Raw genomic sequence first — 24746 nt, forward strand, 5'->3', positions numbered from 1 at the left:
ATAATTAAAGTAATAATTACATTAAAAGATAAGAGAATAAAAATTTATTATTTTACTAAAGACAAATTTATTCGAGAAACTTAAATATACAATGACACATACAATAATACGAACTGCACAAATATTTAAATTTCTTTTTATAATTTATTAAATTAAATAAATAAATATTATAAATAAAAATAAAAACATTTATTTGAAGAAAAAAAAACTATCTTAAAATTCGTTGCAATTTATTTTTTAAGTAAAAAGTACTTAAAATAGAAAAAAATTTAGCTAAATTAATTTGAGTAGATATTATATGAGACATTCTTACAGATCTGTAGTCATGAGACGAGTCGATTCGGTACATATTTTGAGTAAAAAATAATAATTTTGACATAAAAATATGTTTTCATGAGTCGGATTGACTAAAAAATACGTCTCACAATTTGACTCATGAAGCTATTTAATAAGATTTTTTTGTTAGTTAATTTTACTATATTTAATTAAAAATATATATAAAAGATATTGTATGTTTATATCAATATTTTAAAAAAAATCATTTGAAGACATATTAGACATTTTATAGTAAGATAAGAAAAAGAAATATAAAGTGTATTTTTAAAAAGTGGAGTGTAAATAACACTCCCTTCAATTTTCGCATTGATCGTATCGTTTCATTTAATTTCACTTAAGGTTTTATGGTTTTGTGTTATTTTTATGTATTTAGTTCTTCATACTCTTTAAAATATTAAATAAGATATAAATTTTTTTATATGATATAACACTTTTCAACTTTTTGGTGAAGAATATTATCATTAATTTTTGGAATATTGATTGTTCATGCATTGATATTATTATTATTTGAATATGATATCAAATGGTATAATAATTTTTACATAATAATTAAATATATTCATTATATTAATAATTTTAAGTAATTATTTAAACTAGTGCTTTAAGTATAGGACTAACGTATTAAATATAGGAGAAATGAATGTAAAAGAAGTTTAATCAAGAAAGATATACGACAAGGGTATAACTTTAATTTTGAATAATACTTCACCAAATCAATTGGAAAATGTTTACGGAACTCAACTTTAATTATATAGTAAGATGTAAGATAACTAACCAATACTTTTCATAAATTGAATTAAATGTGTTACTATAAAATTTTAATTCGAAAAGAGAGAAAAAAAAGAATGACAATATTGTAAAACATTATAATATAGTAAATTAATGCTTAATTTTGTGTTGAAATGGAAAATGTGCAATTGGTAAAAAAAAAATAAAAAAGGCCATTTTCTTCCCAGCAATCATTAAATAATCTTTGTGTAATAATAACAATAACAATATACAATATAATAGTAATAACAATAATAAAATGCGTAGAAACCATTAGATTTCTCTAAATCTCGTTGTTTTTCGATATATATTAATAAAGTCGAACCAATACAGTAGCCTGTAAATAATGTTTGTCAGATAAATTTGACTTAACAAATCTATGAGGACATCATCGTTCGAGAAAATATTAATAGAAAAATCATAACTCTTCGTTATTATTTAAAAGAAGGTAAAAACTTGTGTAAGACGGTCTCACGAATCATATTTTTTGATATAGATTTATTTGGATCATCCATGAAAAAATATTACTTTTTATTGTGAATATTGATAGAATTGATCCGTCTCAGAGATAAAAATTCATGAGAAAAGAACTATTTTTAAATGAACATAATTCAAGTAGCTTTCTTTCTTAATTAACACAGTCGCACCATATAGCCTGTTGTGGAGACATAATGTCGTGGTCGATCATGGAGCAGGTTGGGTCATTTTCATGTGTCTTCTGGAAGGTCAATCATGGAGCAGGTTCGGTCATTTTCCAAGCCTAAGATTTCGATAGCCGACCTCAAAGGCTCGGGTTTATTCAGCCCGATAAATTGCGTCAAACTTTTACTCAGAGCGAGTCATTGATCTTTACGTGTACTCGCTAAACTCGTCGTCGTCTCTGATATCTTACCCAAGGTACGTTTGGCAGACTCGGTCTTTTCTCAAGTCTGTGCTAACATTTTTCAAAGTTCGATCGATTGATTTTCGGACTCGTATGATTTATGGATTTTGATTTGTTGATGTCGACCTTTAATCGATAGATCTGAAGACGATCTGTTTGAAATTAGTGGTTTCGATTCGAATTAGTTTAGTTGTCGCTGATCCTGAGTAAATTGTTCTCGGAATATCGAAACCGTGATCTGATCTGTAGGTTTTATGTATTTGGATGTGTGATTTTCTTTGTTGATTTGTATGAAGTTAAATTACAACATAGCAGTTGGAGATCCAGAATTTCTGTCGCTAGTGTTTCCGAATCTAACGTGAAATTCTTCAAAATTAATTATGGAATTTGGTTTCGGACGTGAGGAAGAGATGGTTTAATTTTCTGCAGATTTGTTTTTCCATCCATCTGTTACTCTTTTATCGCGCTCTGTTCGGGTTGTGAGAATTTGAAACGCGTTATTTTTGTTTGCCTCTGAAATAGAATGCTTAGATTTTACTTGTGCAAATTGATTGCTACGTTTCTGTTTTTGCTACGATGGTTAAGTTATTAATAATCAAGTTTTGTCGAACAAGAGTTAATTACCACTTTTACTGTACTAAAATCATTAATAATTATGGCAAAAAAAAATTTCTTAAACTTTCAGGAGATTTGGTTTTATCATCTCAACGATCATGGCTTTAGTATCTGGAAGAAGGTCATCACTCAATCCAAATGCACAACCTTTCATCCCAGCCGCGGTGCGGCAAGTGGAGGATTTCTCACCCGAGTGGTGGAACCTTGTGAACACATCGACTTGGTTCCATGACTACTGGATCAGTCAACAACAAGGAGAAGATGATTTCGCGGAGAATGATGGTTTCGTCGGGGACGATGTCATTGAATTGTTGCCTGATAACATTGACCTGGGTGTGGATGAAGATGCACTAAACATGGAAGCGCAGTTTGAGGAATTTCTCCAATTGGCCGAGTCTGGTCATGGGAAAAAAGCGATCAAGGGAGTGTCTGAAAATGGTATGCTATTAATGGCTATAATAACCTTATAAAACCTTGTATAATCTTTATCATCACTTTATCTTTTCGTTTCCTCATTTGTCTGGCTTAAACAACTTCACACAATCATACTTATTTTGGTAAATTTAATGACTAATCCTGCTGTCTCGAGTTGATTTAGGTTTGATCTCATTAAATGTTTAAATTTATAACAATAGGTTAGGATGATATGTTAGCACTCGTCATATATGCTGAAACGTCGTTTTTTTCAACCTTGAGTGCTTTGGATGAGAAATTGTTTTTGTAGAAGAATTCGTGCATGGGGTTGTAGGTTTGTTTTCCCCCACCTTTTTCTTTTCTTTTTTTTTTTTTTTTTTTTTTTTTATTGGTTTATGATCGAATTCGGGGATACACATAGCTGAAGGGGAATGATTTTTACAAAAAGTCGTAGTTTTACTTACGCCCGCCAAAATTTAGAACATCTATCTTATTGTATGTTAAATGGGTTGCTAGGTTTCATATCAAACTCGGAGGCGCTTGTGAAGAGTTTCGGCATGCCCAAAGAGAGAGACCTGAAGTCCCCGAGGGAGCCAATGAGGTTCTGGGAAAAAACAGCCAAGCATGTTAGCCCGAAACATAGCCCTCGATTCATTCAGCAGCCTCGCTGAAGTGTGTAGGAAGGTTGTAGTACTTGACAGCTTGCTTAACAGAAGCTGTCTTTGTTTCATGCAACTTTCTGTATAAAAAGCAAGGTTGCAACTCTTTGTATTTAAGCCTTGTTAATATGTTCTGACGTCCCTTGTTTTAGTTTTTAACCAAACGAAGTCTTGAAACATGTACAAGAAGATGTTCGTAGTCTTGAAAAGAAAAGAATTGAAAAAGAGGCCATTTAGACTAGTTAAAATGTTTCTATCTTTGTATTTTACTCTTTCTTACACATTCGCTTAAACTAGTCGACGGTAATATAATGTTAATGAGTAATGATTTCAGTGCGGTTTGTTTCGAAAGGCTATGCTAACAAACCCGGTGTTAACATTCACAAGGCACGGGGCCTGCACAAAATGTGTGGTTTTCATGCCCAATGAATGATCCAGATCCATCGGATGGAATACAACCGATGGATCGGTTCGAGTCATGCACACGGAAATGGACCAGATACAATTGTGTAGACTATAGCGGAGAATTTCACACTTCCTGAAATGTAATCATAAATGTCCGCTCTTGTATGCATTATCTGGACAATTACTTTAAAGGTACGTGGCTTCTCAAGAATCGTTCGACAACAGCAAGTTTTACAAAGAATTCGGTTCGATCTTTTTATTTCAGTTGTCATTTAAATGTGTGTTTCTTTATGTGACAGCTCGAGTCTGCAGTTGCAGGAGGAGAAACTTGTTTGATCAGGAGCATTGTTTTCGATGGATGAAATAATTGCATTGTTCATTTGAGTATTGGAATAGTGCTTCAACGAGGTGGTTGATGCACTCGGGACATTAAATATAAGGTAAAACGGACATAAAATCCTTCTATAAATAGTAAATATCTCACTAATTCACGGAAGCATAACTTGAATTCTATGGTGAGTGGTGTGCAGTGTGCGTGTGTTGTCGTTGACCACCAAAATTAAATTCCTACTCTCTAAATAAAATTAGTGTAATGATGAGCATGGTCGAATCCACATGGAACGGGAGATTTATTTCTTTCGAGCAAAATGCAAGTTAAGGGGGGATTTTTGTATATGAATTAAATAAAATATTAAAACTAAAATTAGAAAGCAATAAAAAATAATAAATCTAAACAAGAATTAACTTATCAAAATCTGATTCAAGGGGATTTTTACTATTCAATTATGTCACTGTTCATCGGCTAACATATTATTTATTCATGCAGTTACAAATAATTAACCTTAGAATTATAGGGATAGCCGCTAAAATCCTTGTGTTTTCCTAATTTAATTGACCAAACCCAGCATCCAGTCAAAACTTATTAATAATTAACTGGGCATGATAGCGTTCCATATTAATTAAAAATAGCATTTTCGTTTTGTGAAAACAATTAATTCTAAAATCTAACAACCGAGATAGCTGCAATTGATAGATCGAGTTTTGTTGATTTATTTAGATTAAATATGCTATGATAGCACAACACACATAATCTATCGCTACTCATGTACAAATCGTTCATGACAATTACGGATTACTGAATTCATGGATAGCAGTAGAAAATTATATATCGAATTAAATTGTCAGATTAACCAACATACAAATTTCATATAAATAAATCATAAATTAACAAATACTTGAACAAAACACGAATATTAAATTAAAGCACAAAAAGCCTCACAGTGATAAATTGAAATAGTAAAAATATCCCTTGAATCAAAAATAAAACTTAGCCTAAAAATATGGAGAGAAATTGAGAGAAAATCCTTGCGCTTTTCTTTTGCTCTTTACGTGAGTTGTTGGAGAGGGTTGGGAGAGCTCTTTCTTGTTCAATGATTCAGCCGCCTCCCTTTTTTTGTAACGTGCAGGCAAGCAAAAAAAGGAAAGGAAAAATTGGGTCTAAAATTATAAAGGCCCATTAATCTCTTAATTAACTCTAAACCTTAAAATATAAAAATAATATAAAATATCTTATCTAGATTTTCCCTACAATAATTTCCACTAAACCAGACACCATAATTAATTCTTTCAAATCTTGCATAATTTTCACAAAATCAGATTTTTCACTTCTTGCGATTTTTGACAGTTGAAACATAATCACAAGGCGTGACCACGCCTTGTTCCAGGACCTCTTCTGGTTTGGTCATTCTATTTCAAAACTCTATCTTGAAAACTTTAAATGTGATAAACATCACCTTTTTAACTCAAATTTGCTCCAAAACCGTAAAAGTTCCTCATACAATAAAATTACACAAAAATGTATCAATTAAACATATCGGAGGTTGGAATAATGGAAAATATGAAAATAAAAATACTAACTATTACGAGCTTTTCAGTGAGTTTCGACGCAAAAGTGCATATATAACTTAAACTTTTTTAAATTGAATTCTATGTTTGGGTATGATACTTCAAAAGTAAATTTTTTTTTTTTTTTAAATGAACCTGAAGTCGTCGTACGAAAGTTACATTTTTTATTTTTTGACTTCAGTTTTTTTATGTCCTCTTAGAGAATGCAAAAGCTCAGCCAAAAATCAGTACTGTATTTAAAAGCATTATTTCGGGAAAAAAAACACTCATTTCAAAGATTTGCATAACCCTGTAACCATAATTTTATGGCTGTCGACTTCATGTATCATACTGCTGGCTTATTCTTTCTACAAGAACTTCAGTTAATCCTTAGAAATGAAGGTCGACATCGGTTTCACTTGTCGGCTGTATGATGCAGGCTGAGGAAGCTAAACTTATAACAGAGCTAGCAGAGATGGATTCTATAAATTATTCCATTTTCAGGCAATTAACATACAAATCATCATTAGATGTTAAGAAAATCATGGATAATTATGAGATGTCTGGGCTTCTCAAAGAGCCATATGACATGGAGGGAGCATGCATCACTGTTGAATCTAGACGTGGATGTCAATGATACTGTCGAAGTTTTGGATAGGCAGTTTTATATTTTGGCAGAAAATTATCTCCAAATGATTAATTTTCTGCCTTTTTTTCAAGTTTCAACTGATAACATCTGATTACCATGTTGTTGGATTCTTTCACTTGATCAAAGATTTTAAATAGCGAGAACAGATAGGAGACCTCCATTTGTTTTTAAATTGATTGATTTAGAAGTTAACTCGAGATTGGGTGCATCCAACTTTCTTTGTCTTGAATTTTCCTTCCTCTTTCTATTATTGCAAGGTCGACAACACTTGGAGCAATTAATCAAATATATTCACTTTCTCAGAACACCCCAGACCTGTCATCGCTTCTGTAATATATATATCAGAACATGTAAAAATACTACATAAATTACTCTTGCATTATCAGACACAAACTATATATTAATATATTACCATTGACGTCATAAACATATGAAGAGGAAACAATTTAGCTCGTGAATTTTAGGCGAACCGAATGCTTATTTGAATGTTTTCACATACTAAGACTGAACATGTTTGTTAAAAGAAGCTGAATGTTGGAGTTGAAGAATCTCAAAAATAGAAGAAATTATTTGCTTTGGAGAGGATATTTTTGATTTATGTATTTGAAATGACAAGCGTTTTATGTACATCATAATTACTATTGCATTTTCGTGGATTAACCAGACGATGAATTTGGAATCCACTCAATAAAAATCAATCTAACAATCAAATACATTTGAAATCCATGAATTTCAAATCCATCTCTTCAAATTTTTACATCAAAACACAACCTTAGAGTATGAGTATCTTCACAATTAGTGAAACAATTTAGCTGATAAATTTTAAATCAATATTAGTTTTTTTTTTTTTTAAAAAAAAACCAAATAGTGCAATTTTGGACTCTTAATTTGTTTGGTAATTCCATTTCAGTCCCTTCATTATTCACTTATTGTGGAATTAAAATCTCATGCCTTATTATTTCCAGTAATTTGGAGTTTAAAATATGATCGCTCATTGTAATTATGCTAGTTTGTTTTATTTTATTTTTTGTTATATGACTAGAATGAGTGATTTTTTTATTTATTATTATCTGAAATGAATGATTTTATTTTAGTTTTTAAAAAATAAATGAATTTGGATTCAACACCAACAAAATTATAAAGATTACTGTTACTCTACGTGTGTGTATAATCTTTTTTATCATTATCGATGTACTAAAGTGAAATTTGACAAATTATGAAGAGATTAAATTGATATTTGAATTTTTAAAATAAAAAAAAAAGTGTGATGAAATTTTAAAAAAACAAAAAACAAAAATGTAATATTAGTATCATATAATGGTAAAGTTGGAAGAAAAATTGGTGTCCTTCCTAAGTAGTTAGTATCATGTCCTCAACTTTAATAAAATAAAATATATTACAATATAAAAAAATATACAATATAAAAAAAAATAAAAAATAATAATAAAGATTATTGGGATAAAATAAAAGGGACGTTTTTTTAGCGATGGAAGTGTGAGTACATCGCGAAGTTGAGATTTCGATTTCGACTACGTGTATGTATTCCACCCAGAACTCTCATTTTGCGTCTGAAAGATGGTGAAGACGCTTCTCTCGACGGCTGGCAATGAGATTGAAAGACGGTAACTCTGAGGTAAGATAAATTTATCGCCGGAAAATTTGTTTTTTTTTTCGCGCTGAGGCCATGTATGTGTGGGTATGATGAAGGTTTGTCGCTTATCATGGCTTTCTTTATTATAAATGTAAAAGAATACGAATGATTTTGAAAAAAAGTACCGAGCTTTGCCTGTATTTGTTCGATTTCAAGTTCAATTGAGTGTTGGAAAGATGCTTTATGGTGTGCGTTGTTAAATTATAGACTGATTCATTATTGTTAGTGTATCGTAGTTTTTGGATGCTCGTATTATCGTTCTCGAGTGTATTAGCGACCCATGTTTGGTTTCGCCGAGGAGTCTATTTCCAAGTAGGTCTGACTTCAGGAACTTTTCTGGGAAGTTCTGCTGATTGGAAGCTTTTGTGGTTTGCAGAGTTTAATCGACCTATGCTCAGATACAACCAATTTTATCAGTGGCAAAATTTTGTTGGCATTTCAGACTTCAGCCTGAAGAAATGCCCATTTCCTTATAAGTTGGCATGGATATTCTCCTGCTTGCCTGCTTCAAGGAATGGCTTTGGTCCAAGTGAAATCAAAAGACTGCACTCTCAAGTACAAATAGGTCACAAAGGTATGCTGAATGCTTATATGAACTTATACATGGCATATGCTCAGGAAATCCTTGGGTGGTCAAAGTTATTGAAATTTTTTGATTTTTTTATTCTTTTCTGAATTTGGAATATCATCAATGTTGAGTTTCTCAGGTTGTCTGTTTTGATATTTTAGGCTTTAGAGATAAGAACCTTTTATCTCACGTTCTGGAGACGATGGGTGGTAATATGCTGACTGAAGAAAACTTGTACAACTTGCATCTTCCATCTGCGTATGATACTGCCATGGAGGCACTGTCATCTCTCATTACTCAAAAAAAGCGCGGCGATGGATCACCAATAAGGGGCAAGTATAACAAAATGGACAGGATGTTGATGTATATTAAGGTAATGCTGTAGAGAAAATTGATTCTCTATCTCAGGTGTTATACAACTGAAAAATGATGTATGATCGTGCATTTATAAGTTTGACGCCATTTTGATTCTGCTTCACGAAAATAAAGGGTTTGCTCATGAAACCTTTGAAGTATATGCACTAACTTACAATTTCTTTTGATGAATCATTATGCCTCATCCAAAGCGATGTGCATTAAAATTGTCAATTAGGTCTATAAATATCTTTATTTGGTATGTTCTGACATGGACTTAAACTCATTCCCCGTAAAGTTTTCTTGTGTTTCATTTAGGTCCTTTTGTCCTTTCTTTGTGTTGAAACTTAATGTGTACCTTTGGTTCTTTTTTAGGAAATAAACTGGAATTGTAATATCTGGAGATAATTTTTAATGAATAACATCCATTAAAATAAGTAAAAAAGATAAACTTTCTCCCCCTGCCTCTTGTTGCTCCCGTTGTTATTAGGTGCATGAGATCTGGTTGCTTGTGTATTTCCTTATGATATACCTTCTTTTTATTTGCTATGCGTGGTTGAAACCTTTTTCTGTTAAATATTTCTCAAAAATACTTCCTTTGCAATATTTGCATATGCATTTGAGGAAATGTTGTGCTGTTTGGCCTCAAGTAATCTTATTATCTTGGTTTACGTTTGTGGATAAATTCATTGCATAGATATAGTTGATAACATTAGCTAGATGTTAATTTGTACATTTCGCGTCTACATCATTTTTCTAAAAGTAAATTTAAGTGCATGCTCTCTTGGCAGATTTTGGATTTGGAAGAACATGTAGCTAACCTCAAAATCATCCATGTTTCTGGAACTAAAGGGAAGGTATTTTTATCATAAGTGTAAACTTTTTATGCGGTTGATAGATTTATGAAAATAATAATATACCAGTTTGCTCGAATGACTTTCAATTGATAATGGCTATATCTTTTAAATTTTGTGAACAAACAAGTTTTTACAAATTGTATCTTGAAATGATTGAGGAAGCGCCCTAGCTTATGGTTGCAGTTATCCCTTTTATGAGATTTTGAACCAGCATATATTTCATTGCCGATTTCTCAAATATGATGCTCTTAGGGACATTTGTCTGCGTTTTTGCTAACTTGGTGATCAAGAGAAAGAAAGATATTTTTTTGTTCATGTGACGTAAGATCGTCACGGCTACTTGTTTATATCTTTCTACAGAACATTCCAGTATTTGAGTTTCACCTCAACTATGATAGGTTTTTTTGTTTTCTGGGGGTTGTATTAGAGATAAGAGGGTTGTCCCTTTATAAAGAGATAATGATTCGGGCAATTAACTCCTTTGTTCATTCTGCTGTACAAGTATAAGAGAAAGTGCATTGCATTTAAAGAACGTTGTCGAGTTCTGCTTTATTTACTCAATTGTTTTTACATTTCCTCTTTGTTTCTTCTTAAATTTCATGTTTCAGGGATCAACATGCGCATTTTGTGAGGCAATTTTGAGAGAGTGTGGGTTTAGAACTGGACTATTCACTTCTCCTCACTTAATTGACGTGAGAGAAAGATTTCGGCTAGATGGGTCAGCATCCGAATGCCTAAATATCTCTTTATCTGAGTAGCACCGGTGTGTCTTTTATTCCTTTTTTGTGGGTGCGCGCGCGCTCTTGCTTGCACTCACTTTTGTGTTTGTGGGTTTGGGTGGGTGGAAGGTTTAATCGTTGTCACTACTTTCTTATTTTGCGCTTGTACATCAATTGATTTATTTATATGTCATTTAGAGGCTATCCCATGTGGTTCCTTGTTCATTTTTGTTTCTCTTTTATAGGTTGGATATATCTGAAGAAAAGTTTTTACATTATTTTTGGGCATGCTGGCATCAGCTGCGGGTATTCATATGCACTTTTTCCTCAGTTGTCCAATTTGATTTTATTTCTCCTGACATTCTTTTACACCCCCAAAAAAGTTGTTGATAGATGTACTTTTTATTTTTAATTATTTGTTCTCCATGTTGTTTCCTCGACAACAACGGGTAGCCTGATCATTTGAGTTTGCAGTGGAATGTGGAAGGCCATTTGCTTCTCGATCACAGTCAACTTAGAAGACAAATATTTTGATATGTGTATTCCATGTAATGATTGGAGTCATTGGACTTAGTTGGAAGCATGGTGCATCATCCAGAAATCGAATTGTATCGACACACATTTTGATTAGTTTACTTGATTCCTTAACAACTTATTGATCCATTCATGCAGTAGTTGGGTTGTTAAAAAACTTTTGAGAAAGACATGACAATAATTAAACAACTTTCTAACTAGAAGTTTGCATTTGGCTTCGCCCATCATAGTTTTTTATTTCCTGCAGTGGGCTGCTCTAATCTTGAAAGTTTTGATTTGCAGGAAAATGTCAATGATGAATTACCTATGCCTCCTCTGTTCCAGTTCCTCACTGTGTTGGCCCTTAAAATTTTTACTTGTGAAAAGGTAAGGTGATGTCCTTTTGCCAGATCCTATGGGCTTGTTTGATTTTGTGGAAATGTTTTGGAAAATATTTTAAAAGTTGAATGTTTCATTTTGTTTTAGAGAAGTAAAATTGTTTTTGTAGATGCCAAGTCATGTAAAAAAAGGCAGTTTGATAAAAGAAAGATATTTCTTTTTTCGTACGTTTTAGCTGAAAATCATTGCCATATTTTTGTTGTCATTTCTCATACTATATTATTTGTGAAATGCATTTCACATGTTCCAGTTTTTATTTATGGTTTGCCTTGTTTGATTGAGACGTCTCATTTGCAGGTTGACGTCGCTGTCATTGAGGTTGGTCTTGGAGGGACCAATGACTCAACCAATGTGGTAATTTTTCTTGTCTTTGATTGATATGGTCCTGTTAGTCAATTTTGTGCAATATTCATGGCATATACTGATATCTGTCCACTTGAAAGATATCTAATGAGACCATATTTGGAATGGAGATCTTATTCAAATAGAGATTTCAAATATGGGAGCTTCTTTTTTAGATATATGGTAGTAAAGAAACACAGTATTCCACTTTGTCCTAGTGAAGTAAACTTGCGTTCTTTCTGCCTGCATCATATCATGCTGTTATTTCTTTTGGTCTCAAAGAAATACAGTTATGCTATTTATGCCATTTTAATATCATTCTGTTATAAATTGAGCAGGTCAAAGATCCTGTTGTATGTGGTGTTAGTCCCCTTGGCATGGATCACATGGAAACATTGGGTTTGCTCTTCTCCAATTTTTAATCTAATTGATGCTCATAGTACATGCAGTTAACAATGTGCATAAGATCTGATCTTTAGCAACCGTCGTTAATAATGGAAGAAATACAAGAGATATGAAAGTCGGCATATTATTTCTGATATTGAATCAGAATAGCTAGTTACATATTTATAAATCTAATCAACCAAATCTAGGAGACCTAACATACCGAAGATAACTTGATAAAGAGACAAACTTTAATACACTAAATCTATTTATCCTAACAACCAATTAATTACATAAATAAATATCCAACTATCCCCCTTAAGCTTGGTCGTATATGTTGATCATGTCCAGCTTGGAACTTCAAATACTGGCCGATGGAGTGGTTTCGTCAAGATGTCTGCAATTTGCATGTGTGTCGGAATATTGCTGAGATCAATGATTCTTCTCACAACTTTTTCACTTATGAAGTGTTAGTTCACTTCAATGTGCTTCGTTCCATCCTAGTGGACGACGTTCTTGGCTATGCTTATTGCTGCTTGGTTGTCACACACTACTTTCACGGGTCGCAAGATCTTCAACATGATTCCCTGTGAGGACAATATCATCCACTGGCCATATGATCTGAAATTCCAGTCGCAGTATGGGTAGGGTTTGAGGATGTGTCAGATGGAGATGAAGAATAACCCGACGAGGAGGCCATGCCGTACTTCGACATTGATCACTCACTCTCTTTGATACCATGTCGCTAATAATGAAAGAAATACGAGATATGGAAGTTGGCATGTTATTTCTGATATTGAAGAAGAGCAGCTAGTCACATATTTATAAATCTAATCAACCAATTTTGGAGACCTAATCTGCCGAAGATAACTTGATAAAGAAACAAACTTTAAAATACAAAATCTATTTATCCTAACAACAAATTAATAGATAAATAAATAAATATCCAACAGTAACTCCACCTGAAACTTTTTTATTTTCCTTCTGCTAGATTCATTTTTTAAGCATAGCTAACTATTTGTATGTGGTGCTTAATCCAGGAGATACACTTGGGAAGATAGCCTCTCATAAGGCTGGAATCTTCAAGGTAAAAGCCTTTTAACGGGATGCTTCTGTGGAATAATGGTGTAGAAGTTTTCTTTACATTGGATAGGCATTTGATAGTCAAGTGTTTACTAAATGGTTTGATGTTTTCTCTTCTCCTGAAGCCTCAAGTTCCTGCATTCACTGTGCCACAGCTGTCAGAAGCAATGGATGTTCTTCAGAAGAAGGCCAGCGAACTGAAGGTAACTCAACATTTATTTTATGTTTATGTTGGTCGTTCTAAGGACCTGATTTATCATGTGTTAATCATATAGTTCACGTCTATGTTACTGATTTGTTTGTTTGGAGTTTATTCCCTGAGATGACTCCTTTAAGACTACTTTGTACCAGAACCTGACTATTTGAATCACGTAGTTAATTAAATGATATTAGGGGATATAGCTCCGTAAAAACCATTACTGGTTAACTGTTACTATATTTTCTATAACTTCCGCGGGACAAAACATGAATTTATTTTTGATTTAGAAAATTCAATTACGGGGCCCACAGAATTGTTATGCTATGAAATATCCTCAGCTTACTTTGAAAACAATGACATGTAATTAGCGACTATATATAGTTAGGATTACTAAGGAGGGTCTAATGGGAATTTATATTATCTTTGAAGAGATTAGTAAAGCAAGTTATAGTTTGATACACCAACACCCTTTATCTATGATTTTCATTGAGTGAGTTAACTGGCATTTTTATCTTCAAAATCTCTTCATTGAATCAATCGTGGGGTTTTGATGTGCTTAATATCACCACATTTGCCTATATGAACATGCAGCAAGTGGTGTATCTCTGTGCATGTGTCTGAATAATTGTATTTCTAGTCTTGTACTAAAATTACACAAGAGTTAATTGTAGGAGTTTTGTAAGAAAAATCTGGAAGCATTCATCTTGTTTAATTTTTTTTTTTGATAGGAAACATATATTTTATTTAATCAAAATAGACCATTACAATACTTAGCGGATGAGTTTTCCGCGAAATAATAGAAAATACAACAATTAGGTCAATACGTGACGATCATCCAATCCCTAACCACATCTGAGATAGATAGATGACACAATTCTTTGATATTTCTTGTTGAATGCGCCACCCTGAATTTCAGCACTTCCCAAATTTTGTCTACCGAGTGAGATGAGTCGTTGAAAATTCTGTTATTTCTCTCGAGCCATAACGTCCAGAACGTGTAATGAACGACCATATACCAGAAAGTCGTCACTGTAGCCCCCTTATGAAAGCCAGGATCTATGATGAACATATCTTTTGCCGTCCTCGGAAAAATCCAAAAGAATCTCAGCTCATGCATCACCTTAATCCAAACGCTTCTTGAAAACGAACAATGTACCAATAGATGATCCTGATCCTCTTCGTGGTCTTGACATAAGCAGCACCACTGTGGCCGTAAAGCACATGATGGCCATCTTCTTTGCACTGAGTCAGAGGTCTGCAGCTTGCCCAGAGCGACAATCCATGAGAAAATTTGAATCTTTTGCGGGATAGGAACTTTCCAAATATGTTTATATGGGTAGAAGACATGAAATTTTTGGAAAGGAAAAAATGACTCGTAAAAGGAGCGGACAGAGAACAAACCCGTAGAATCCCCCAACCATACCCTACTATCCTCCGCACCCAACTCTATTCTGACCGAATGAAGGACTCCCATTAAATCCCCAAACTCCATCAGCTCTATCTCATTAAGATCTCTCCTAAAGCGCACGTCCCAACGATAATTACGACTTCCTCCTAAATCAAAAACCTCAATAAAATTTCGAATTGGTTTATTGATGACGGTGCATATCCTAAACAAAGAAGGAAAGCGAACTTTGAAAGAAAGACCCCTTCCCCCCCAAACATCCTCCCAAAACCTAATGTAATTCCCCCCTTTCAAAACCAACCCACTCAACTGTTGAATTGCCGGGAACGATCGAGAAATAAATTTCCAAGGGCTTCTGAAAGTCGCATTTCTGGCCAATCCCAAGTCCCATCCATTCTCTTGAAGTCCATAAATGCTCTTAATGACGTTCTTCCACAACTGCTCCTTTTCCTCTGTCCCTCGCCACCACCATTTCCCTAGTAACGCTTTGTTTCTCAAACCAATATTCCTCAATCCTAGCCCTCCCCTATCCTTTGGTCTGCATAGTCGGTCCCATCCAATAGCGTGACAACTCTTATCCCCGTCCGCTCCCTCCCACAAGAAGTCTCGCATCATTTTTTCCATAATTTTTGCAACTTTAACTGGCACCCGAAACAGGGACATGTAATAAGAAGGCATTGCACTTAACACAGATTTGATCAGTGTCAACTGACCACCTCTGATTTTTCTTTTAAAGTAGGATTAGATATTCGAAGATGAAAAGTGATCCCTAAAATATATCGCCAATCATATCTAGGCTACAATCAATGGGATGACTTTTATCCCCTATATTGAGATTTAGTTGACTGAATGGAGCTTCATTTGATTTTCTAACATCCCCCTCGAGATGAAGCATCTTGTGCTTCATTGCTTGGACAAAAAAGGAGCTTGAATCATCGTCTTGCTTGGAGAATTTACTCCGTCTATTATGCGTACTTTTGTCACGCTTCCCTGAGGCACCAGCTTCATGTGGTTACTCCACAAACTTCTGGTTGCACCATTCTTCTGCACTCTCTCTCCTCCTCATTTATTTCCTGTATCAGTTCAACACCAAAAAGTATTAACTCTATTGTTTTTTAGAAGTCTGAACAATTCTCCACGCTGCGTGGTCATAATAAGAGGTCACTCTTAATTACAGATCGACGCTAAATGCTGCTCTTCGTGTTTAATAATCACTCTCACTTGATAGGTTGATACTTCAGAGTGCTTTGTCTTTGTATGGTTTGGTGACTTTGAGCTGCCAAATGACGATGAAAACAATTGCCAGTGAGAAAACTATAATGGGGATATGATGGTGCAAGTGGCTCACTTGTTCCAATTTGTTGAACAATTCTAGTATGACTCCTTTTCTTTGGATATAAGGAAAAAGCAAGGTCTCATGGTTTTTTTGTCGGACCTGCACAAACAATAACTCGCAGAACACAAAATTGATGGTTTCAGAAACTGCAATGAGATGTGGCATGGGCTGAAACTTTTCCTTCTTTAATTTTTTCACCAACAGAGGAAAACCTTTGTTGAAGAATTGAAACATTGGCTTGTCTGCTAAAAGAATAAAATTTAAGCTGGCTGCTGCCTTCTATGTTTTCTTTTGTCATCACAGTATTGAGTTGCTGCTGTGAGCTGCTTTGGTGGCAGCTCAGATTTTGCCCCCTGCTCCCTGTTGTTTTTTCTTTTCAGAAATTTATGGTGATAACATGTAAACAAATGGGAAAACATAATCTTGTTTATTTATTTTCATGAATGAAAAATTACGTAATTTTTGGGATAATTTCTTCTTTAAATTTGGTGTACTTGTTCAAAAAGAAGGGAAATTAATCTCTAGAATATATCACCAATTGTATCTAGTTTTCATCAATGAAATTATTTTAATCCCTAAAATTGAGATTTAATTATTTGGAAATGGGGCTTGATCCGACTTTCAACATAATCAAGGCTCTCTGCCTTCTCACTTGCTGCAGGTCCCTTTGGAGGTCGTTGGACCACTTGATCATAAGAAACTAAATGGAGTATCCCTAAGCTTGTCTGGGGATCACCAGTTCACCAATGCTGGCCTTGCTGTTGCTCTTTGTAAAAGTTGGCTCCAGAGAACGGGACATAGGGAAAAGCTGCCACATGTTAGTTAAACGCTATTGTAACCCATCTTTTGAGAATGAGCTTTAATTGAAAACAAATGTATGCTTTTGTCTTTCCACCGAATTTATAGAACTTCTAATGCCTCGAGTAGCTTGACTGGTGTTTCTGGATTTTGACTTATATTTTTCAATTGGTGAATGCCTGTCCTACTCAATCAGATGGCTAATATCTTTTGGTTGTCAAATCAGGCTGACTTCGAAGAAAGTTTACCCGAGGCATTTTTACGGGGACTTTCAACTGCCCGTCTTTCTGGGAGGGCTCAGATTGTTCATGATTCTCCATCTACATATTCTGAAATGTCTGGAGCGATTAGAAGTTCAGGGGATTTAATCTTCTATTTGGATGGGGCTCATAGTCCTGAAAGTATGGAAGCTTGTGCCAAATGGTATTCTTGTGCCGTGAAAGATGAAAAACACGGGTCATCAATTCCATTTTTCCACGCAAAGCTTCATAATGTGGAAGAAACACTGATTAATTGTTGCACAAAACAGCGAAAGCCCGAGTCCGACAAAATCTCCAAGAAAGTAAATTTCACTATTCCTTATGGATAATGGGAAAATGGTCGCTTGAGTAGTAGACCTTCTTTTGATCTAACATATACTTATTCACATTTTACAGATTCTTTTATTCAATTGTATGGATGTGAGAGATCCCCAAATTCTTCTCCCTACACTTGTTGATACATGTGCTTCCTCAGGTATGGGCCCGACATTGTATCAAGTTGTGATTGATCTTTGAGACATTTTTCTATAACTGAATAGCATTTACTTTAATGAAACTCCAGTGTTATGGATCTTAATCTATTCTCCTCCTTCCCAATTATTTCTACACTTATTTGCACTATGACAATTGCAATGAATGTGTTTTGTTTTCAGGCACTTATTTCTCGAAAGCTATTTTTGTCCCTAGTATATCAAAATATAGCAAGGTTACTTCTGGTTCGTCGGTTATTCCTCTGGATATATCTTCCAAGGATTTGGCGTGGCAGTTTTTCCTCCAAAGTGTATGGGAGAAGATCATTCACGGAAAAGGTAACCTCTCCTTGGTTACTTTATGAAATTCGTGGTAATCAACAACCTCCTTTAGTTACTTGGAGGTTCTCCATAAATATACGATTCTTTATTCCTACGTTCTAATACCCATTTTTTCATCGACACTCTGAATTTACCCTATGCAAACTTAAGCATCCAGGCCTGTGGAAATCACTAGAGTAAGGTTGACTATTCACGTTTCCTTGGTAGAATTGTTTAAGAGATCAAATAGTGCATGTAAAGTGCTTCTTAGATGAATTCCAAGAGTAGAGCATTGCAATTGCCTGATTATTCTTAATGCTGAATGAGATCCTTCTCAAGCATACAGTGAACATTGCTTAGGATTTGGACTTCCAGTTACAGAGGATGCAAGTCGTTTTTGATAGCATCATCCTCATACCAAAGTGTTGTACTAAAAAAGTTGCGGCAATGATGAAATTACATTATCTCAAACCAAAGTGTTTTTGCTCTTGTTCATATACCGTATGCTTCAATTTAATTAAGTTCTTTTTTATGGTAGTCAAACTTGTAAATTTGAAGTTCTTCGCATATTGCTGCTTATGGTAACTGAAATGTGTTGGCAAAGCAAATCATTAATAAGAGTTCATGTGATCTGTCTATTTAATTTTTGAGTTTGTGAAGCTGAACTTATCTCCAAGCTCTGATGTCTCTCTTTTATTTTTATTTTTTTTATTGTTATGATCGTCGTCCAGATATCCAATGCAAGGATTTTCAGATGGAAATCCCAGAAAGTAAACCACGTTGGAGGGTCATGAACGATGATATATCAAACTGCAGTCCCACAAATGGACGTTTTACCTGCAGTGCGGTGGTTTCTTCTCTACCATTGACCATAAATTGGTTAAGGGATTACGTTAAAGAAAACCCATCCTTCAGGATTCAGGTAAGCATTCAGAATTGAATTTCACAATACCTTTTTCTGAATGTTTACGTGCTCACCAAATATCACTACCTGCAGATAGTTGACTAGTTTTATACAAATCTTTGGATTCTGATCTATCTTCTATATTTCTATGACTGATGTTTCATGCTTGAAATGAGACTTGTCGTTCTTGCTTTGGTTATTACACTTTGACAAGACATATCCAAGTATACAGTAATTGATGTACATTTATCTGCTGCTATTCCTGAGTTTACAGGTTCTTGTTACGGGGTCCTTGCATTTGGTTGGAGATGTACTGAAGCTACTGAGGAGATAACATCAATATCAGGTCAATTTTTATCAATTCACCATTCATCATTAAACTCAGCAACTGCAAGTAATGTGTAGATTGTGTCTTTTGTTTATATATTTCAGTTTGTTTTTTTAAGATTTATATATTTCAGGTACGGATAACTTCGCTACTGTGTACAATATAATGTGTTATTTGTCTACTTCAGATATCGATTTCTTCACCATGGTTTTGGTTTTTACGCAAGGGTGTTCTGGATCGATTTTCTCACTGTATTCTTATTTTAGCTATGCAACAACTCATAAACAACAGATAAATTTTTAGGATGAGTAATAACACATGGATTACATATAACTAACTGGTTTAATACTTTTATGAGTGTGTCTCATGTGAGGCCGTCTCACTGATCTTAATCTGTGAGACGGGTTAACCCTACCCATATTCACAATAAAAAGTAATACTCTTAGCATAAAAAGTAATATTTTTTCATGGATGATCCAAATAAGAGATCCGTCTCACAAATACGACCCGTGAGACCGTCTCGCATAAGTTTTTGTCTACTTTTATATATGTTCAATATTCAATTTTTTTAAAAATGTGTGATTTTCGAGCTCGAACTAAAAAGATTGATGGAATTAAATTTAAATAAAAAAATATTAACAACCCACCCTAATTATCTGACGAAAATCCAAGATTCCAACCGGGGAGAAGATAAATTATCTTGAGAAAATATTAAATTATAGATTTGAATTATGATAAATGATTAATTTTATGAACTGGTTTACTATTATTATTTTTTGTTTAAAAAATTTTAAAATATAAAAAAACCCTAATATATATACCCAAAAGGGCCAAAACGTTTACTGCTTATAAATTAATTGCAACACGGTTACCAAAGTATTAACCGATTATTAATTGGTTAATTAATTTCATCAAACAATTATTGTGTTGTAATTTAAACGAGTCAAAATAAATTAGAATTTTCTATTCATAAAATGATTTGGAAATTGTAGCACATAAACCAAGAAATTTAAGAATATACGCTTATGTGTGTAAATTTGCATGAGTTTTTAACTATTTTGGCTAATAATATGTTCATTCAAATAACAACTTTCTTATTTTGATACATTCTTTTCAAATCATTTTTTTTCAATATAACCTTTTGTTTAGACCTTTTAGACTAAGTAATAATGTAAATACTATTTTTTTAATGCTTAAAAATACTAATAACTAAAACAACGCACACGTTATTGCATGCACTAACTGATAATATTCATGGGTAGGTCTCTTGTGAGACGGTCTCACGAATCTTTATCTGTGAGACGGGTCAACCCTACTGATATTCACAATAAAAAGTAATACTCTTAGCATAAAAAGTAATGTTTTTTCATGGATGACTGAGATAAGAAATCCGTCCCACAAAATACGATCCGTGAGACCGTCTCATACAAGTTTTTGTGTATATTCATATGTATAATTTTTGTTTATAATTCATATTTGTTGCGATTCGACACGTATTGAAAAGTCGTGATAGCTTTTATCAGATAAATATTTTGAAATATCCATAATCATAATCCAATGTTTTTTAAAAAATTTCACAATTATCTTCTCATATTTTTCCATACATATATTTAAAAAATATAGCGATAAAAGTCATATATCCTACTTAGTAACGGTTCTTCCGCTTCGTTTCACACACACAAAATCCTTTTGCATGTAAATACATACACATCGATGTATCAGAATCTACGTTCGAATCTAACTCTCAAATGTCGTCCGGCGGGTCTCTCTACTACTCACAGGAACACCACCGCCGTCTCTTCTCCGGTCTTCTTAGCTTTCCGACGTCCCATCAGATTCTTCATTCTCCTCCTTTTGATCTCTCTCGCGTTGCTCGCTTTTATCCTGCAGTTCACCGACCCGACTATCCGATCACAACACGGCAACGATGGACCTGATGCATTTGCGGGTTTGGCTTTTTCGGAACCCGTTAGCTCCTCGCCTTCCTCGGTGGAGTGCGCGGGAGTTCTTGGACAGAGTGATAAGGTGTCGTTTCCGTATTACAGGGAGTGGAAGTTTGGTCTCGGGTCGGATCTTGGACCCAAGGTTGGTTTTTTTTTTTTTTTTTAAAAAATAAAATTTGTTTTTGGTGAATGATTTGAGCAGGTTTTTAACAATTTTGGTGGGTTTTTTTTTTTTTTTTTTTTTTTTTTTTTTTTTTTGGTTGTTTTTTGTTGTTTTTGGGGGTTTTTTTTTTTTTTTTTTTTTTTTTTTTTTGGGATTTTGTTGATGTTTTGATTATGTTCTAAAGTTGGGATTTTTGGGCAAAAACTATTCAGAAAAAAGAAAAATTTGCTAAGAAAGTACTGAGCCAAGACAACAACAATACAGATCGAATAACTAGAAATCACTCGAGTCGTTATTAGTTCGTAAAAAAAAATTTCCGAAATATTTTGCAGTACTTTTTTTTTGATAAATTTTTTACATGTAGAGTTGTATTTGTAAATATTTTCTAAGTTTTAATATAAATTTCTCATTTTTTTTAAAAAATGTATACAAAATTTAAGAAAACATTTTTTTTTTAAAAATTGTTAGGAAAAAGATTTTTAAATGGCGGGGTTTTCTACATATATGTGTATGTATATGTACCCTATTATGTTCCTTACAAATTAAATGCTTTGGAAACAAGATATTGTTGGTTAGTTCCTATGTTTATCACGGATTTGGATCCTCTACTGTGTTGAAAATACAGCATTTGGTACTGTGCACTTCTTACACGAGATGATCACATGATCATCTTGTGGACATCACACCATATGAGATAAATTTAAAAAGTTGTCAGATTATCATCTCATGAAAAAAATACACAACATCAAATGCTGTGTTTTCAACACAGTAGATGATTCAAATCTGTTTATCACACGGCTGCTAAGCAATTTGTAGTTTTGTTTGGCCTCATTAGGTAACTTCTAATTCATAATCGAGGATTTTATCAATATGTTAGATATGTATCATTTCAACAACTTCTGCCGGCTTAGAGCAAATTCTACCATGGATATTTTATCACAAGGTTATTGGAGTTGCAAAATTTTTTCTGTTTGTGGAAGGGAAAGCTGCATCACCAGCTGTTTATAAAGTCCTCGACTCCATCCCGGTTAGATACCAATTCAATCTCCACCTCTTTTTCTGTTCTAGCTTTTTTTTTGTTTTTCCACTACTCGACTATTAGCTTCATGGTATTGTTGAGGAGTGACTATTGACATTGTTGTTACCACTGTCGGAACGCGATGTTTGAGCTTTATGTAGATGGACAAAGGCCAAGTTTGTCTTACAATGCTTCGTTTTCTTGCAGGGGGTGAGAGTTATAAGAAGAACGCCAGAGTTAGATGAGCAACAAGCTAAGAGGTAGGTGTTCCTCTGCAAAATGTAGTTTTTGGTGGACCATTAATGTGGACTATTCACCTATATTTCTGTAATCCTTAGCCGAATCTGGAACGAAACTTGGCTGTCATCTTTCTTTTATAAACCATGCAACTACGAGTTATTTGTCAAGCAGACGCTCAATATGGAAATGGGCATTGTCATGGCAACTGTATGTCCTCACCAATACGACTAACTTTAATGAATTTCAAATATATCGCTGCTTGATCAGTTAATGTTGATGTGTATAATACGCCAGGAAGCTGGTATGGATTGGATAATCCACGTCGACACCGATGAACTGATTCATCCTGTTGGGAGCAGCCAGTATTCTGTCCAAAAACTGTTGCTCGATGTTCCTCAGGATGTCGACTTGGTTATTTTTCCAAATTATGTGAGTGATATTTCCCTTGAAATGAAGTTATTCGTAGCAAGTTAAATCAAGATGAATATATAAGGATGTTTCTCTCTGCGCGCAGGAGAGTATTGTGGAAAGAGATGATATCAAAGAACCTTTCAGCGAGGTAGTAACTAATGATTTCTTGCAATTGCTTCAAAGGGAATTTCAGATCTTTATTTCTTACACCGTCTCAGGTTTCGATGTTCAAGAAGAATCACGACCATGTTCCGAGAGATGTCTACTTTGGAAATTACATGGAGGCGTCTCATGGGAATCCCAACTATTTTCTGACTTACGGGAATGGGAAGTCAGCTGCTCGTCTTCAGCACCATCTGCGTCCCAATGGAGCACACAGATGGCACAATTACAACAAGATTCCCAAGTATGTTGGCTTCGATTACAAATACATTATCTATACTATAACAAAAGAAGTACCAATTTTTCAAAATTTCTGTTTTGTTCTACTCTTTTCCAAAGGGAGATCAGTTTCAACGAGGCTGCGGTTTTGCATTACACATATGCGAAGTTTTCAGACCTGACTTCGAGACGTGATCGATGTGGCTGTAAACTTACAAAGGAAGACATTGAAAGATGCTTCATGCTAGACTTTGATAGAGCTGTGAGTTCCATAAATTGTGTTATCTTGGAGTATTTTACTGATTACACTCTTTTCAAACAACTTAGTTGCCATACTTAACTCAAGGCCGACCTGAACCGCAGGCTTTTGTGATCGCGTCTACCGCAACAAAGGAAGAAATGCTTCGCTGGTGATTACTACTCTCTCCTCATATTTATCAATATTTCAGAACTTCAGAATCAAGTAGATTCACCAAATCTCTAAAACATTGAAACATTTTCGACTTGGTCGTCCCTTATTGTTCTTCCACAGGTACCGTGCTCATGTTGTTTGGGACGACAAGGAACTCAACTTAAAACTCTTGAAAGAAGGCGTGCTGATCCGAATACACACTCCAATGGTACTTCCATTCTCTCCAAGTGTGAAGCTACAAAATAACTACTTATTCCAAATGTACATGTTCTGCTTCTACATCGACTCATCCCTTTTCAAATATACTTTCAGGTCCTCATACAAAGCTTAAGGGAATCACAACTTTTCAGTTCTGTCATCACAGCAAGTATGTCATCTGGGAGCACCTATCCATCCACCATTAAGACTGAGAACAACACGTATTCGAGGGCGATAAACGATCAAACCCTTACTCGAAATGTTCTTGAGTTTCCAGCTATTCCACCGCAGGCGCCGCCCACGTATGACATTCATCTCGATACGTGATATTTAATTTTTATGCTACACATGGAGAAGAAGATCGCCCGGCAATCTTGTATAGCATGTTGTGCGAGATACACGGGCACAAATTTATCCTATTCTTGGATGTGCATAGAATTTCCTAATAGTATATTCTTTTTATTTATTCTTGACTT

At 34.3% G+C, this 24746-nt stretch overlaps 3 protein-coding genes and 1 long non-coding RNA gene across 7 annotated transcripts; all 4 read left to right on the forward strand.

Annotated features, from left to right (window-relative positions):
• The first annotated feature begins 1767 nt into the window (after positions 1–1767).
• On the forward strand, positions 1768–3912 carry LOC140956268 (protein EARLY RESPONSIVE TO DEHYDRATION 15-like). Of its 2 annotated transcripts, XM_073412973.1 has the most exons (3): positions 1768–2005; positions 2676–3040; positions 3533–3912. In XM_073412973.1, exons 2-3 carry the CDS (start codon positions 2701–2703, stop codon positions 3685–3687), a joined length of 495 nt encoding a protein of 164 aa, XP_073269074.1. In that variant the 5' UTR covers positions 1768–2005; positions 2676–2700; the 3' UTR covers positions 3688–3912. The 2 variants fall into 2 exon arrangements, with proteins under 2 accessions (XP_073269074.1, XP_073269075.1); XM_073412974.1 differs by lacking the exon at positions 1768–2005 and having other exon boundaries at positions 2673–3040.
• Positions 3913–4146: 234 nt separating this feature from the next.
• LOC140990884 (uncharacterized) lies at positions 4147–6870 on the forward strand. The gene is made up of 3 exons (XR_012177732.1): positions 4147–4384; positions 4424–4520; positions 6404–6870. It is a non-coding gene; the product is annotated as an uncharacterized lncRNA (long non-coding RNA).
• A 1191-nt stretch (positions 6871–8061) lies between these two features.
• Positions 8062–19706, forward strand: LOC140991391 (folylpolyglutamate synthase-like). 3 transcript variants are annotated; one of them, XM_073461316.1, is made up of 17 exons: positions 8062–8246; positions 8641–8838; positions 8994–9205; positions 9978–10043; positions 10652–10761; positions 11008–11068; positions 11579–11662; positions 11972–12028; positions 12355–12415; positions 13441–13487; positions 13609–13686; positions 17085–17240; positions 17448–17783; positions 17878–17956; positions 18135–18290; positions 19004–19194; positions 19451–19706. In XM_073461316.1, exons 2-17 carry the CDS (start codon positions 8655–8657, stop codon positions 19508–19510), a joined length of 1938 nt encoding a protein of 645 aa, XP_073317417.1. In that variant the 5' UTR covers positions 8062–8246; positions 8641–8654; the 3' UTR covers positions 19511–19706. The 3 variants fall into 3 exon arrangements, with proteins under 3 accessions (XP_073317417.1, XP_073317418.1, XP_073317416.1); XM_073461317.1 differs by having other exon boundaries at positions 8091–8246; positions 8539–8838; XM_073461315.1 differs by having other exon boundaries at positions 8095–8246; positions 8501–8838.
• A 1511-nt stretch (positions 19707–21217) lies between these two features.
• Positions 21218–24732, forward strand: LOC140991281 (glycosyltransferase-like At2g41451). Its single transcript, XM_073461206.1, has 11 exons — positions 21218–21589; positions 22488–22637; positions 22836–22888; positions 22967–23075; positions 23163–23297; positions 23383–23427; positions 23498–23685; positions 23781–23922; positions 24024–24070; positions 24193–24280; positions 24385–24732. The coding sequence occupies exons 1-11, from the start codon at positions 21218–21220 to the stop codon at positions 24595–24597; spliced, it is 1542 nt and encodes a 513-aa protein (XP_073317307.1). The 3' UTR covers positions 24598–24732.
• The last annotated feature ends 14 nt before the right edge of the window (positions 24733–24746 follow it).

Source organism: Primulina huaijiensis, chromosome 13 (genome assembly GCF_012295235.1).
Source record: "Primulina huaijiensis isolate GDHJ02 chromosome 13, ASM1229523v2, whole genome shotgun sequence".
Taxonomy (NCBI): Eukaryota; Viridiplantae; Streptophyta; class Magnoliopsida; order Lamiales; family Gesneriaceae; genus Primulina; species Primulina huaijiensis.